General features: G+C 38.8%; 1 protein-coding gene across 1 annotated transcript; it reads left to right on the top strand.

The window, feature by feature from the left end:
• Positions 1 to 7,309: 7,309 nt before the first annotated feature.
• Positions 7,310 to 11,385, top strand: LOC137281706 (uncharacterized). Its single transcript, XM_067813125.1, has 4 exons — positions 7,310 to 7,691; positions 7,996 to 8,035; positions 10,436 to 10,510; positions 10,702 to 11,385. The coding sequence occupies exons 1-4, from the start codon at positions 7,410 to 7,412 to the stop codon at positions 11,067 to 11,069; spliced, it is 765 nt and encodes a 254-aa protein (XP_067669226.1). The 5' UTR covers positions 7,310 to 7,409; the 3' UTR covers positions 11,070 to 11,385.
• Positions 11,386 to 17,905: the final 6,520 nt, after the last annotated feature.

Raw genomic sequence — 17,905 nt, 5'->3', positions numbered from 1 at the left:
GCGTGTCTTACAACAGTCTAATTTGCGAAAAAGTAACACATCCTTTCACGTCTTTCGTTGGTGAAACCTAGATAAACCTCTCATTGGTCTCCCAAGATAGCACACCTGGCAACTAATTGTATGATGTCCACCATTCTAAGTAATTTAGTTAACCGATATTGAGCAATCAATCAATCAACGCAAGGGTGGTTAATTCTTTGAAGGGAGGATGTTGTTTTTGCACTCACACTTTACGACAGGGTGTAGTCATCTACACACACTGCCTTTTGACAAATCCGCTAGAAGATAAAAGTAATTAATCAATCAGTGTGTTATCCGTTAATCCTTTGATCGATGTTTGTTTTTGTAACTCAGCTGATAAACCCTCTTGCATCACCTACATGCACATATTACATAACATACAATACATTTGCCATTACAGACCTTAATTTATATTGTTGAGTATTTACTCCAGACAGGAGAAATGCCAAATGGGAACCTTTGTTGAGTAACCGAAGTGGTGTTGCTACTAATTATACCTGTTATAAATTCATGAATTGACCATCAAGAGAATGATGACAAATAACACGTGTAGGTTTACACCATCAAACGCGAGTTACAGCAAGGAAGATGTAATCTCTGTGTCGCATGAAGCCTGAAAACACTTATGGGCCGAAACTGTTTTGAGGATACCAACGGAATTTCGTTACATAAGGAATACATACAGGCATTTGCTGTGTACTTTGGTAAATAGGTGAAATAATTTTTTTTTTTACGTAAGACAATTTTCAGATTTCTCTACCAAAGGCAAAGTCATCTTATTTTTTGTTTACGAATTCAAATAAATCAACTGTGTGTTTATTATCATAAATAATAAACCATTGTAGCTACCATAGCTACCAAAATTTACGTATGCTATTCGCTATCACAGCTCAACCAACACTCAAAACTACCTAAATATAAAGCTTTGCAATCCTCCGTACTGAAACAAATGGCTCGCTACGTGCCTGTAGACATCATATTTTCATGTAACATGATTAAATATCGAGGTTAAAAACACAGAAATAGGATCAAATTGGATCAGTAACTATACCATCCAAGCATCCGAAAAGAACTACACTGCTGGGATATTTGGTTACGATCAGACAAGGAATACCATGGATATTTTAAACAAATGGCATGTGATGGGCATCCGGCCTCCTGACTGTTTAGGTGAAGAAATTCTACTAATATGGACAGGAGCCCAGTTCCTTTGTCCGTCACGGTCGAAGGAGTGGGCGCTGACCAATTTGCGGTCTGCTTTCGTAATTAGACCGTTGGCGAGAAGAATTATTCGCTCCGCATCAGTGCCCCTTTAACCACTACACTACCCCATCGCCCCGCTGTGCCGGTGAAAGCTAGATGAGATGAAGACTGCAGACGTTTACTTTGCTGAAATATAAGAGCAAGGGTGTGGTGCTGGCTTATGTCATGCTTCTAGGGTTTGGAACAGGTCCTAAATTCCCCATTGCGTCCCATCAAAGGTTTAGCTTGACTTCAGATTTAACATTTAGCAGCCTCTCCGTTTGTGCCATTTGTAAACCTAGCGTGGTATTAGACAAACATGGCGTTCACCCAGACCAACTGTACAATGTCACATACAAGCAAGACTAACCTAGATTCATTATTCACTGCAAACACTGTTAGTTTTATTGAAACCTTGAATTTCAATATCATCTTAAACAAAAAAATAGGATCGAAAAGAATTGTGCTCTTTCGAAAAGGTATTCAGTTTGTACTGTTTCAAACATGTTTCTGGGTTCCATTTCAACCTTATTTCTATTTTACAAGTCAGGGAAAAGGAGGGTTAAGTTAAGTGTGAACGAACGCTTCAACTGCAACCGGGTTGTGATGGGTAAAATGCCGCCTAAACACAGGCTACGGGTATGAGATTTTATTTGCATTGACCGTAAGAGAGATAACGACATCTGACACTACACAAAACAATAATATGCGATAATATCCTTATACATGACACATCTTTCGCATACAAGTGCACATGCACAATCATATATGAATGCTTTGTCAATGAGGCATAACATCGTCTTGGGATTACGCAAATAATTCATCAAGGGCGATAACTCGATGTATGTTTACTATGCAAGAGTTATATGTATTGAACATGGAGTGTTGTTATAAATAACTTTACATGTTGTCAATGCAATAATTAATTACCACTCCGTGGTACCAATGATACGAACTGCAGTCAGTGACATATCGGTGTCGTTAACCCCCTGGATGCCGAGTTTTTTTTTCAGGCGCACATTTTCATAAAGTTTGAAAAGTGAACGTTGTGCGAGATTGGCGATCGCGTGGCCCAGGTTCTGCGTACGGCTATGAAATTGCACAGACATGTAGAATATTTGATTTCCTATCCGTTGGTATAAATATAATTGCGGCTACCTCAGGGGTTTGAGAAATAGACACTGCTAAAAGTTGTTCAAAACTTTTGTGTGTGTTCAAAAACAGTAAATTTCTCAGTTTTTTATCGTGCACCAATAAAAGCACTCTGCTACGATTTTTTTAATTTGGCATCTTTACGGAAAGTGTGAGCGAAGAAAATACAGCTTGACATCTGAACGACATGAGTGTATATGAAATGGATGTATGTGCCAATGCATAACGTCATACTCACAAAATCAAAAATGACCCGCAATAAATGTCAAAAATCGATTTTCTACTATGACGTCAAACGTCGACAGAGAGGTCATGCACGTATAAAGATAAGGGGGCATAACTCAGCTATGGTTTACATTAGGTCAATGTAACTCCGATCACATGGAGAGAATTTGCTGTGGATATGGACAGTATATTTTCGTGATGTTTTGTTCACAGTGAACCAAACTATTCCAATACAAATTTCCCCAGTGTGAGAGGATACCTTTTGGTAGTTTCACAATTTGTAAGAAAAGATGCAAGTGTACTACATCAAAAATCAGGCAATAGCGATTTGGATGTCCCTATCCGATACATATTTTAGTTCTTAGATTCCCATATTCTCCTGTTTGTGTATATGTATTTTTATTAATTTTCCATCATTATTAACGGAGTAACAGCCACATTTTCAAACGTAATGAAATAACTGAAAATAATGCGACATTTTAGTTGACGTCACAGCATGTTTTGTGCATTTTGTGACGTCGGAAAAAGACTACTCTGGTTGCTGATTAGTATATATCTAACCTAATTTCCATTCAATGTGTAAAAGATATCGGCTTCTGTGTCAGAATTCAACACTTTTTAGCCAAAATATAAAATGAATGGTTTTATCACTGAAATAGTGTCCTGAATATATCAACAATTACACGGTTTTACTACATATCTTATTGTGAGCAACACGCGCACCTGCCTAGCATCAATTTAGCTTAAATGAAAATTTCACAACACCTGAATATTCATTGAGTATTCATTTAGGAAAAAGACTTTTCTTCTCATGATTATGAAATCAATTCCCTTCATAAGTATGCAATGAAAGGTACAAAGAGATCGCTTTTTCAGTAAAGAAGTATTAGAAAATGGACGTAATGCTTGTCGAAATTAAGACTTGACCTGATGTATATATTTTTAACAATTTCCGTATAAATATTGTTTGAGTTAGACATTCTGCCATCAGATATATTTTAATCGCATTTGAATTGACTTTATTATCGAAAAACAATGATAATGAATCATGAAACGTTTTGACAAAGTCGCACCTGGTCAATTAATATTCATAATAGTTTTGTCTATAAAAACGACACAAACCAATACAATGAACAAGACAATTCCTTTAAACAGTAGTATGTGTGCCCCTACATTTGATAAAATGTACAAATCATTTTCATTAATATTATCCGTTTTACTTCTAAGTTGGAATTAAATCGCTGTTTATTAACCTGTTCATATGTAACTGCAATATTTGTCCCAACGTGTTGAATATTGCACATCACGTGAACTAAAGCACATGTTGCAGTAATGGCTACGTGTGATCTTCCAACACTTGTGTAGGGGCTTAAAATGTGGTATAATACACTTACTGAGTCAATTTCCCATGTAGATATTATTCAAACAATCAAAAGCTTTCAAAGAATAAAAACGGATACCTTATATCCACACGTGATATGGTGTTGAACATGGATATATGTAGATACTGAAATCAGTTTCATGAAAAAATATCTGAACGATGCGCAAAATATACATCACAATACTATAAGTGCAATCGGAATGGTATGGGCATTGTGTTTACTCTTGTTCAACCGACCTTCACCTCAAAGAAATTGCCTAATATGTGCAACAATGTTGACGTATGACATCACTACCGATGACCGATTTCTCTCAAAATGACGGCTTAGCTGAGAAGGGTACACGGGATTTTGCGACGACTTTTTGCTTGATTCAGGGATCTTTTGTAATATAAATGTGAGATGTAAGTAATCAGAATTATTCTGACTATTTGTGTATTGTGATATGTTCTTATCGTTTACATTGTAAATGACGGAACAAGCCAGAAATGCCGATAAGTACCGTTGTCGTTCTGCGTGATTTTGCGTCAGTCATGGCGTCACGCTGCACTGAAAGTTTGACAGTTTCTTATGAATTACCAAATTATTTCATTGTATCTATTTTCAATTTGCTATTTTTTGCCACGATACTCTTCCCCTGAATATACTAAGCGTATTGAGCCATTGTAAGCAATGATTAGAGGGATGGATGTTGGGAAATTTCCGAAAATGCTACGCAGTGTAAAATTGGAATTTTTCTTTGTTTACATTTCAGTCAAGCGCTGTCTTTCGAGCACAGCGTTCGTTTTCATACTAAATATATTTCGTTTCGTTTTGTCTAGACAGTTGGTATTGGTGACAAAGACCATTTGTAATTTGATTCTAAGATATATGGGGAATTCAATGATGCATTTGTCGCAGCTAACTATGAAGTATACATGATGTAATGGGCTTCTCAATACCGGCCTTCTCGAAACGTGATTTTGTAAACACTATCCAATATGGCGGAAAGCGCACTTCGGCGTTCGTGTAAGTGTATTTTCGAAAACATCCCAACCGATTCTGGGTACATCGGTGACGTTTCAGAATTATCATTCCTGGTTACATGAAAACTTGATATCAGTGATCATTAATATACTATTTTTGAAATTCATTACTCCCAGTAATTATCCGATTTTCACATTTCAAAACATACTGCAAATAGCGCTGCTAATCTCGATTTTGTACAGTTTGAAAAATGGCGACATTTACGATGAAGCCTATTTTGAAAGGCGATTTTCAGCACTTTAGCTTGGTCTGAGATGATAGTGGATGGTATCAATAAACTGGGAATTTTCCGCAGAATTCAAAACTGTGTAGTATTTATATATGCGTGGTATATTTAAAATTTTATTTGACTTCCAAGTGAGGTATGTAGAGGAAGGACATATATGTCCCTGTGGCATCCAGGGGGTTAAGACTACACATTAACGTATCTATAATCATAATGATCAGACATGCATCTCCCTACACGGAATATTCTATTAATAGCTGTCATGAAGGTATCCCTGGTGAAGGGATCTGTAATGATCCTGAAACGTTATGACAGGACTAGATAATTTTTAGGCTTGCAGAACTGTGTGACTGACTACCGTACATTTCACAAAATATACTAAATAAGATGCATAATTAAAATTGTATATGACCTTGTTCCCACAAATATAATGCACTTAAACAACATATTTGGAGGGTCTTATTGTGCCGTAGTTAAGTTTCCTTAACAGTGAGGGAGAGGGGGAGAAGGGAGAGGCGACGTCGGACACAGTCCACGTTCGAGGCCGTGAATCGCTAGAGGAGGGGTGGGGGGTGGGGAGTTGGGGTGGTGTGGGAGGTCACACACAATTATATGCTATCAGATGCAGTTTCCTGATTTCTGAAGGCACCGATAAGATGACTTCATTTATATAATCTCCTGTTTTGTATAAAATGGTTTTTCCCCAGTTAGTTTGTTTCTCATGTCTTTCAGCGTCATTTAGAAGTTGTTTCAGATGACATCAAGGGTCCTTTCATAATCAATATTGGACAATTGTGTTATGTCAAAAATTGTAGCATTTGTACATAATGTTCTCAGTTAAACTTAACAATGTGACATGTGTCATATATTTAGGATTTCACTTTCTTAGTAATACCAAGATTCCAACCCACACTCAATCACCGGCAAAGTCTTTTGTTCGTTAAGTATCATTAGGCATTGCACAATACGTCTTCAATTTACAGGGTTTCGCGAAGTTTATGTCATTGCTCTAGATTCCTTATTTATTTTTTAATGGTTGTTGTAATCATTTGTAATTAACACATCTTTACTCCAGATTAGTGTATACTAAGCAACAAAAGAAACGCAATTTTCGAAAATAAAATGAAATCCCCTAAAAGTAAGCTTTCACGTTTATGTCTTCTGTTTGAACACTTGGCAGAAAAAAAAAACAGGGTTGGTTTCATTTGCTGTTCAGTATATATCCATGCCTCTCAAGGCGACTGGCAGTAAGTCAGCGCAAAGACTGTCATTTGTGTATAGCTGGACGGAAATGTACATTTGATCAATAAACCCGACAATAAAATCCGTGTCGTTGATAAAATCTGCTGTGTATCAGATCATGTATCGCTCGGGCACAAACGTATTTTAAGACTACACCTAGACGGATTTTTCCGGACATATATTGATATGACATGTCAGTTAGAAGGAGTATCATCCCTGTAGGGAGATTTACGCGTCGTCAGTTCATTGAGTTATACGTGGGTCTAATTATAAATCGAGCCTGGCGATAACTCATTGTATGAACACAACAAAATCACAGTTGTTTCCCTCGCGAGACAAGCCACTTGTCAGGCTTCCAGGCATAGTTCTAATCGTGTGGTTCCGATCACCTACCGCACATTTCACAAAAAAAGACGTTAAATAAGACATATGATTAAAATTTCTTACATCACTCTTCCTACAGATACAATATGCCTGGGTGATAATAATGAGGGCCACATTGTTTTGACAAAAATCACAAATAAGATAATCTATAAATAATTTTGATATGTTACATATCCCTATTCCTATAAATAACATATACTTAGACAACATAAAGAATAGTGTTTCTGATTTTAAAATAGACACACAGCTATTATTGACTGGGCTTCGGTATCGGGAAATTTCCTAAGGACAGTGCAGTTGGTTATGACAAACCGTTATCTCTTGCTAAATAGAAATAGATACACATGCCAAAAAATTATCTTACAGGATCAAGAGTTCCATAGTAAGCTGGCGTGTCATTGTACACGTGATCAGTCTCGTGAGTAACCATTGAGTATAAAGTTAGCTGCCTCGCACAATAGCCTGTCATATGTACACTTCCATCCTCGCGAAGAACGCTTTAATCAGTAACTATGGAAACAGCTCAAGTAGCTCATGTCCAACCTGCTCATCTGAATGACAACAATAAGGTGATGTTGTCACGCAAGTTATTGGAGGACCTAGAGTCATCCTCGTTCAACTGGCCAGCTCCTGACACAGAAAACAGACGACCCCTAAAAGTGATACTATGTGCGTCATTGACCGTGGTAGTATTCGTAGTTGGTGTGGTATCAGTACTGGTGTGTTGCCGTTGTGGGCGATGTGTGGGTGTTAAAGACGCCGTGCCAAAAGACTTGCAGTCACAAGGTTCCAAAGTAAGTGACGATTGGACTGAGTTTCTGTCTACATTATCCATTAAATTGCGATATTTTGTGTCTGTGGAATCAAGTTGTAGAACCAGTTGGTTTTAAAACAATGAGAAAATTTCGGCAGAATCCAAATCCATTCTTAACTATTAACCTCGTTCTGTTACCTACAGGAAGACTGTGGAGTAACATTTTGTAAAAGTTCTATTGCTGTAAGTTGTTTTGGGTTAGTGAGTAATTCATCTTAAATGAAATCAAACGGACTGCAACCAATCACACCAAATATTGAACTGTAATTGTCTGTGTGTTTCAGATACTTGGGAAGCTGGCAGCAATGAAGCTCTCACGTACAGGTATCACATTTAATCTATGTGGTTACAATCAGTATCACATGAACATATCCATTCGTGGCCAATTTCCATCTAACGGAAATCGGCGAGTGTTGACGAAGAATTCTACGAAGGAACGAGTGAGACAATACTAGACATATTTTTCTCAAGACGACAAACGGTGGTACAAGAGAATACTAGACACGTTTTTCTCAAGACCACAAACGGTGATACAAGAGAATACTAGACACGTTTTTCTCAAGACGACAAACGGTGGTACAAGAGAATACTAGACACGTTTTTCTCAAGACCACAAACGGTGGTACAAGAGAATACTAGACACGTTTTTCTCAAGACCACAAACGGTGGTACAAGAGAATACTAGACACGTTTTTCTCAAGACCACAAACGGTGGTACAAGAGAATACTAGACACGTTTTTCTCAAGACCACAAACGGTGGTACAAGAGAATACTAGACACGTTTTTCTCAAGACCACAAACGGTGGTACAAGAGAATAAGGATATGCGCATGCTAGATAAACAGACAAGAATGGTGATATCAGAGAGATAGGTTATTTTAACTTTTTGTAAATAATATTTAATAATTTTGACAGATTCTTCAACAATTTTTTGTGTGCAGATTCATGGGTGGCTGTACCATGTTCTGTCCTCACTGGATAGGCCACTCCATCAGTCTAAGTAAACTTATCCTCACTACTTTTCGTTACACTCCACAAATGAGTCTAACAAAAACCTTATGTCAGGTAACCATGGAGATTGACCAATCAGAACACAGGTTACCAAATCACGAAAGTGTACATTCGCACATACCTTAAGAACGTTTTGTCTCGAAAAGGTTCGTACCCGAACGATTTTGAATGATATTAAGCGTACGATCGCTTCCGGATGATGCACACGGCGTACGTACAACCATGACAACGGTGAGTAAACAGTCGCTGAAAATAGTGTTTTTGGCAATATTCAAGGATGTCATCTAGCGGAAATTTTAAGTAATGGTAACCATGTCAACAGAAACCCCCAAGTGTATATACTGCAGATCAAATAACGGTGTTACATGCGGATTTTTGTTTGTGGAGAGATTTGTGTCAGTGACCTGAATATTTTGAAAGTCAACCCGATCCCTAAATAGTAGCCGTTGTCTGATTGGTTAAATCTGTTTAAGCGTCTCGCGTTTGATTGGACGGTTATTGGTCGCTCAAAGGTTACCTGACGCGACCATCTACTAGGTTTTGAAAAACATTTTTCGAAAAACGTGAATTCTTTAATTAGTTTAAGGTCTTCACAGATATCACAGAAAATCGCAATCGCGACCCAATCGTGTATTCCGGGACAAGCCGGCTATAAAAGGTCACGGAAAGGAGCGAGTGATGACGAATGACAATCGAAAACTCTTACGAATACTTTACAAACAAGAGAAAAGTCCAGTCAGGTGATATGTAACTGAGCCTGAGAGATGACTTAGCATGACATCAGTGCAACAGGTTAATTTGCATATCCCGTGACGGGACTTTTCTCTTGTCATGCGCTTATTATTCATAAACAAGTTGAGAATGGCATAACGCAAGCGATTCGGTGCTCTTTTCATATTATTGTTTTGCGTAACTATTCTTCTACAACTGCGTCAATAAGGTTTATGACAATACATATTTCTTTTTCAAACCGGCTGCATCGTTTGTTCTCCATAAGGCTTCGATGACAGCACGTGGAGTCTTACAACCTATGTAAACAAAGGGTCACTACGCAAATCGAAATAGTGTTAAACGTTTTAGGATAATTTCTCACTGAAACTGCACCATTTTAACAACACTGTTTAATTAGATGTGTGGACTCATCAAAACCTAAACAGTCATGAAATGTGTACATTATGTTGAATGAACTGTGTAAGATGTAACGAATCGTCACATCTTTCTGACCTGTGGCAGAGGTACTATGCTGGCTTGACGCATGGAACTCTGGGTAGGTGAGTGATGTCAAGTAAACTGATTCCGGAAGTAACCTGGGCCCCGTTTCGCATGTCGACCGTAGGTGGCGCAGAGAACCAACTTAATTACCGGAAGTAGCGTTTTGTCACCTTGTCACAAGATTCGAATGTCGACTGTCAGCATACTTCTAAATGTATTGACACATAAAAAAGACAAGGTTATGTACATACGTGTCAGAACTCGTTTATTCACTGCTCTGAAGAGCTAATTCTTGTTCATTCTTCTGGAACAGGTAATGTTTCAGAGTAGGTATAGACGTGGATATCAGGTTCTGTGTAAAGTGGTTAGAACGTTCGCTCGTCACGACGAAGATCAGGGTACAATGTGTGAAGCCCATTCTTGCTGTCCCCCGCCGTGATGTTGCTGGCATATTGTCAATGACGGCTAAACCTAAACTCACTCACTCATGTGTATTCACAGGTTTCCTGAGTCAACACAGACAAACGGTCTCAGCACACCTCGGAATCGACTTGAGACAAACAGAAATATTGAAAGGTAGCTTTTTGGCACATATTTTATCGGCAGTGAAAAATAACCAAAGCGTTTTTCTTTTGCTCGTTCTAATGTTTGGTAGTATATGCATGTACATAAAGGTTTGTTTATCTATTCATCTTCATCCGTACTCCCACCCACCCATTCATTCATTCATTCATTCATTCATTCATTCACTCACTCACTCATTCCAGACGCAGTCATGGTGTGGAAGACAGGCGGCAGTGTGTACTACAAACAAGGGCTACTGGACGTTTATCCTAACGGAACCATCCGAGTTGGTCATGCGGGTATGTACCAGGTCACCGCCCATATCTGCTTGGATGGTTACAGGATGAATACAACACTGGGCAAATACAACCTGTACTTCTTCATGCTTCACGACTTCCACAACGTCTACTACCATACCCGGTTGACGTTGTTCCGCAGAACATACTCGTCAGTAACTATGCATGTGAACATGAGGCTGGGGCAGAACGACAGCTTCTTTGTCCTGGCTACATGGAAATATCTCTACCGATCTGAAAGGTGCACCACCTTAGACATCAGCATGAGTGCGTGAGTTTGGTTTTACGCCGCTTTAATATTCCACCAATGTGATGGCGGGGAACACTGGGGTGGATTGCAAACACCAAGTAAACGCCCGTCTAAGATGTCTGGGGACACCGGTGAACATTGTCTAGGGTGGATGCGGACTCATGTGATCACATGACAAATGTGAACACACCTCTGAAGCCCAAAGGTCCCAATGTTTTCAAGAACGCGATTATGTGAAAGTTGTTTAAATGTTTAACCGCGGGGGAAAACGGGACCGGGGGATGAGCAGTGAGACACTAACGATGCACGGAAAAGCTTAAAGATTAAATGGTGCATCGTTACTTCATGATAATTCAGGGTGTGCTGATGAATAACCTGCAAAGTATTGCTGGAAAGCCATGCTGATCTTTGGCATATAACATAACAAGCCTTTGAGTACACACCAGGGATTAAGATTTGGTGAATTCTTCAAGCATAACATTAATCTGGAAAATGACATTCGCCCCTTTGACAAACTGTTACTCAGGTAATTGAGTGAGTATAGCTTTACGCCGCACACTGTCAACTTGTGGGGACTTGAAGCCAGGTCCTAGACATGATGACTACCGCGGGCCATTCTTATGTAATGATGCTCAGGGATTTCTATTCATATAATGCACAGCATTCAGACATTGTGATCAATGATTACTTTGCTGTCATTGTGGTATTTCACCGAACTGTGATACTTTACTAGATGGGTATTGGTCTCTAGAACTAGAAACCCGTTAAGGTCCCGGGTTAGAATAGGCCTTCAGCAACCCATGCTTGCCATAAAAGGCGACTATGCTTGTCGTAATTATATATATAAGAGGCGACTAACGAAATCGGGTGGACAGGCTTGCTGACTTGGTTGGGACATGTCATCGGTTCCCATTTGGGCAGATCGATGTTCATGTTGTTGGTCACTGGATTGTCTGGTCTCGATTATTTACAGACCGCCACCATAAACATCTTTTGGCTTTGAGACTAGACAGGAAACCAGTCTAAATCGGCTTCCACCAACTACGTCATAATCAAAGGACGGTAACTGTGGCCAGTTTATCTCGAGTGAGCGAGTGAGTGAGTTTAGTTTTACTTTTAATCTAGTCTGGACCAGACACTCCAGTGATCAACAACATGAGCATCGATCTGTGCAATTGGGAACCGATGACGTGTGTCAACCAAGTCAGGGAGCCTGACCACCCGATCCTGTTAGTAGCCTCTTTACAAGCTTAGTCAACTTTTGTGGCAAGCATGGGTTGCTGAAGGCCTATTTTACCCCGGACCACGGGTCCGGTTTATCTCGACAAACAGAGGCCTTCCATGGCATAACATTTCAGCACTTACAGTGCTTATTGTAAGAAAATGTAAGAAAATTTTGTGTTGGAGTTGGCTGCAGCTCTCTCCTGCCAGACGGGTGTATTGAATGTGTTGCGTTCAAAGAATTCCGAGATAATTGTAGTAATCCACTACCTCTAGGGGATATCACCGCATTTAAAAACAGCATCTGTGTGAGAAGTAGAAACAGTCGTAAAATCTATAATCTTTGATTTGTCCGAGTTGACAGTTATAGAGTTGTTCTACCACCAGATACTCAGTCTAAAAGAAGATTCAGGCCACTCTGATTCAGCTAAAAGCACTATATCGTGCAAATATTGCAGTCGTCCCCCCTTTTATCTTAACACTCACAACAGATGATTAATGCTGGTTAAAAGATCATTAATGTAAAGGTTAAACAGCATCGTCGAGTGTAAACATCCCTGTTTAAGTCCACATTTGATTTAAAACCAGTCTGCGTACCATCCATTAAACCGGACACAGCACTCGACATGTCTTTAAAGGGAGATAATCGCTGTCTACATCTTGCCTTTTTACGTGGGCTTCAAACAGTTTTGTGCAGTCTTTCGTCAATGCAGTCGCAGGCCTTGCGATAATTTTGCTGTTTTGTAAAATAACATTCTCTTCCCCATCCATGCAGTTGGAGAGTCTGCCGTTCATGATGCTGCAGTGCTGATTATATGAAGAATTAGAGATGGTTAAGCCCCTTTACGACATTGGGTTTCTACGGTCCTCCATCGACGACTTTTGGCTAGGATTAACAACAAACAAGTATTAAATAGCTAATGAAGATATCTCACACATACATGATTATTGAGGGCTTCCATTGAGATACTTCTATTTCAAGTGTTTGTTGTTGTTGGGTTTTTTTTGTTTTGTTGTGTTTTTTTTGGGTTTTTTTTTTGTTTTTGTTTTTGTTTTTTGTTTTTGTTGTTGTTGTGTTTGCTTTTCTTGACTTGGCTATCGCATATCTCACTTCATTTAATGCTATAGCCTGGCACATCTCAGAATCTTCAGCAATCCCGCTAACAGGCATAGGGGTATCACAACTTGTATTTTGTATCACACTTAAAAATATCAGCATACAGGCCCCTCCACTTATCCACTACCACGCTCATGTCAGTGCACATCGTACCACCCCCATCCCTAGTTACTTCCATAGGAATCTCCTTGTATCTATCGCAACCTACTCCCATTTTGCCTGTCTCCAAAACTGTTACATATCGATTTCCAATAACTCTTCTTGTCTATTAAGAGTAAGTTTATCACGTTTTCGCTTTGCCCTTTCACATTGTTTATCAAAGGATCTTCGTTTTTCAAGGGACACAGTCTTCAAAACAACTCGACGCTCGACACCAGTTCTTCGCCGCCATACACAAGTCATTCCACAAATCTGTCGGTTCTACACTCAACCATTTCTTCTCTGTTCGGTGTCGCTTGTTACCTTAACGTATGCAGTCCACATTCATTGTTCCGTCCGTCATTTCGCTTGTTACAACCCTAACAAAATTATTATATTATCATTTGCATCGTATAGGGCTCAGTGGGTTCCATCAGGTATTTCCAACTTTTCATTAATATGATTAATGTCTATTGTGCATATCAACTTGACCCATAAAACCACAATTAACTGAAGAAGCATCAACCATTCTGAAAGAACCTCCGGCTGATACCTGTTCTGTAAATCCTGTTTTTATCGGTAGGTCGACAGTCCCTAACAGCAGATCGTGATCACGTTTCAGCACTGTTTCAGCACTGTTTCAGCATCAATGTCATCAATAAAATCACTAATTAATTCAGTCGGCCGTTGCGCCCTAAAATTACTGAAATCATCTTTACATTCAAACAGGGTGATTCAATAATCTATACTACAGATAAACCCAGGGATGAAACTTACGTGTAGTCGTTAGAACTCCCATTACGTCGATTTAGCATGCAGTAGTCTATATTATTTAAAAACATTGTAAACAAGCGCCCATGTGAATTAACAACCTGATCAGTTACCTCTCTAACAAGTATATTGTGACCCCCCCACCCCCCACCCCCACGACGTGATCTGGTAGGTCTCCACGACGACTGTTGAAGTCGCCACAGGTAAATGTTATCTTATCTTGATGATAATTATGCACCTGAAATAACAAAGTGTCGCCGGTTGAAGGCAGCATACACATGCTACTAAGGCCGTTCCGTTACTTGACTTTTGTATCAGTTTAATCTGCAAGATACCCTCACGTCAGCTGTCAATGATATTTACATTTAAAACCTGACATATTTCTTGCTTGATACGAAAACCAACACCTCATAGAACAATGCCTTGCATTCACGTGTAAACATGGTTTGTTTTCTCCATACCATCTATAACCATGTATGTTTAATAAATTTTGCCTCACTAAAAGAGTTTCGGCGATTCCAACTACATCAACCATAGTGAGGTGTTCTTCTAGATTCACCCGCATGGGGATGTCAAATCACCAAATTGTCTGGTCCCGACCCGAATATCTAAAGATCTCCGTCATGCAAGTGGAATATTGCTGAGTGTGACATTAAACGTTCAACAAACAAAACCTGTGTACCGCATTTCCTCTAACAAGCTTAAGTCCCCAATCGCTTATTTTTTCAACGACTCGGTTCCAGACTCGGTGCGCATTATAGGTCCGACGTTTTTTAGAGGAAATACGGTATCCAGATAGGTATATTCAGAATGGGTGACTGTTGAGGGGGGTAACAGCTACTGCGATAGCGATAGTCTATTGTAGCATGCTATTGCAGTTTCTTGCAATAATTTTATGGAAACCTGCTGTTGCATTTTCTTGCAATAGTTTTATTGTAGCATGCTATTGCACTTTCTGGCAATAGTTTTTCTCTCCTTCATTCTCTCATTTGAAGACATTGCCCAAATTAACGTTTAATTTATAATATGAAATGACAATAAGTAAACTGTAGTTTCAATCTCTTTTCATAACCGAAAAGAAACTTGAAAGAAACCCAGATCACGTGAACACATCAGGAGCGTGTAACCCTAAATCAAGCTGAACAAATCTGGTACTTCCTGTATTTTGTGTAGCACATCTAACAACGAAAGTCAATTACTAAACTATAGATAGTAACACATACTATTGATGAACCGATATAATTTTTTTCTAACTTTTATTAATTGTTATTGGAAACTAAACAGTTGTAACCGGCGCTTATTAGAAGGTACTTCGGTAGCTAGTTAGGCAAATTCAGTATTCAGACCAAACACATTTCCCTCATGACACATAGGCCGTTTAATTAAAGAAGTAGAAACATTTAATAACATTAAAAGTGATAAAAGCTCCATGCATTTGGATGTGAAAACGAGTATCCTTTTCCGTGCCTCGGGTTGTCACTTGTTAAAGATCACTTTTAAATCGTGGGATGCCTTGGGAGAGAAGAGAGAAGTGTCAGTTGTGGACCAGCGATCAAACATGACACTCACGAGGCTTCCGGATACAAGGGAGGATGACTAACACCAGAGGTATTACCTGCCGCCCTTGGGGGTCACGAAAAGTGTGTGAGGTAGCTGGTGGACCCACAATTGTCTGTTTGAATAATCCGGTGATAACAGTACATCGAAGGTTAAACATGCGGGGTCAATAGTTGAACATTGACTTGCACGAAATCTGCATGATGACGATTATAATATTCTAGGGCAGTTAATGATTCATGCAGTTGTAAATACAGCTAAGTTCAATTACATGTATTGACACAAGAAGAGTTAATGATTTATGATATTAAAGTTAATGATTTATACAGGTATATATACAGGTAAGGTTAATTATTTACATAGGTAGGGTTTAAGGTTTTCAATAGTAAAGTTAATGATTTATGCAAGTATAAGTGCAGGTAAGATTTATACGGGTTCGGTTAATGCTGTATACGAGTACAATAACAGATTTGTTCATTCAGTAAAGTTAAAGATTTACACAGATGCGGTTAATGAATGAGATAAGGTTGATGTTATCTTCACAGGTACAGTTCGTGATTTACGCAGACACAGTTAAAGATTTATATAGGTAAAGTTAATAATTGTAATGATAAAAGGGAACACGTTTAAAAACGCTGTACGTGTGCTGAATGTAATTGTTGATAAAAAGTTCATGATTTACACAGACACAGTTAATGATAATACAGGTATAAAGTTGATAACTGTAATGATAAAAGCCCACATGTTTAAACACGTGGTACGTGTACTAACCGTCTGTAATTGCTGATAAAAAGTCATCGAAGGTAGTTGTGTAGTGTCACGTACAGTACAATAGTACTGTAAGTGTAAGCTAGTAAGTAGTAACTTCCATCTCTGGTTCTGTGAGCACCATTCCCATATTCATTGTTTTCTTATAAGTAGTGATGGGTGGTTGGGTGGTCTTGTGGTCAAAATGATCGCTCGTCATACCGAAAACCGGGTTCGATTCCCCACATAGGCACAGCGTGTGAAGCCACTTTCTGATACTGTAATACTGAAGATACTGTAACGTTGCTAAAATACAAATCACTCACTAACTCAAAATCAGTGAACACCTGAGACCTGACTCATTTCGGGTTTTCCTGGTTCGATCCCCACATGGGTACAATGTGTGATGCCCATTTGCGGTGTCCCCGACGTGATATTACTTGAATATTGCTAAAAGCGGCGTAAACCCATACTCACTCATACTAGTTCCGACTAGTGCTAATTCATATAGCTATCCCACTAAGATGTTCTGCCTCAGTGTTAATACGGACACTCTCCACAGTATATCGAATCCAAATTAAGCGACCAGTCATAGTTTCTTATCCACGTTTTTTCCTGAACGCTAGTAAGGGAAACAACAAATTTCAGTAATTCACGCCTTTTGGATGAACGCAGTTATAATAACCTCAGACCTTCCGATTTTGGGGCCGGCGTTCTCTGACAAGAGTGCTTGAATGTGGTTTTATGCCGTTTGTATCTTATATGGATTGGCGACCCATTAAGGTATCAACCTGTATTGTCTAATTTTTAAAACAGGTAAATTGGAAAGTAGACGATCCAGATCTAGTCAGGGTTGAGTGACTTCGGTCTTTTTACGGAGTATAGGCATGTGGACCAGTCCATTTCAAACTCAACAGGGGTCTCACCACAAGATAAAAACAAAGGCAACATAAATATATTTTATTATACATTTTTATTATTTATTATTTTAATGTACTTATTTGTCTGTGCATTTAACATATATATTTACATATATATAGAAATATATTTTGTCACATTTTTTTACCTATATTATTGGTAAGTCGCACAAACACCTGCAACTTATCGCCACAAAAATATATAAAGCATATATATTTCCTTATTCAAAAATATATATAAATATATTTTATCATAGACTGACTCGTATTATTGTTATTGCACCTTAATCATCTTATCACCACTTTCCACTTGTAAATGTCATATCATAACGTCATATCAGTCATACTCGTACAAGTAATCATCTATGCCCATCTATACACCTAATGGCGTCT

Source organism: Haliotis asinina, chromosome 4, assembly GCF_037392515.1.
Source record: "Haliotis asinina isolate JCU_RB_2024 chromosome 4, JCU_Hal_asi_v2, whole genome shotgun sequence".
NCBI lineage: Eukaryota > Metazoa > Mollusca > Gastropoda > Lepetellida > Haliotidae > Haliotis > Haliotis asinina.
Note: the sequence above shows the minus strand (reverse complement) of the source record. Positions and strands in the feature narration are given on the sequence as shown.

Bases quoted from the DNA above. Each gene is read 5' to 3' on its own strand.
- LOC137281706 (XM_067813125.1), top strand. From the start codon at position 7,410: ATGGAAACAGCTCAAGTAGCTCATGTCCAACCTGCTCATCTGAATGAC. The intron at 7,692-7,995 runs GTAAGTGACGAT...TGTGTGTTTCAG, and splicing joins TGCAGTCACAAGGTTCCAAA to ATACTTGGGAAGCTGGCAGC. The intron at 10,511-10,701 runs GTAGCTTTTTGG...CACTCATTCCAG, and splicing joins ACAAACAGAAATATTGAAAG to ACGCAGTCATGGTGTGGAAG.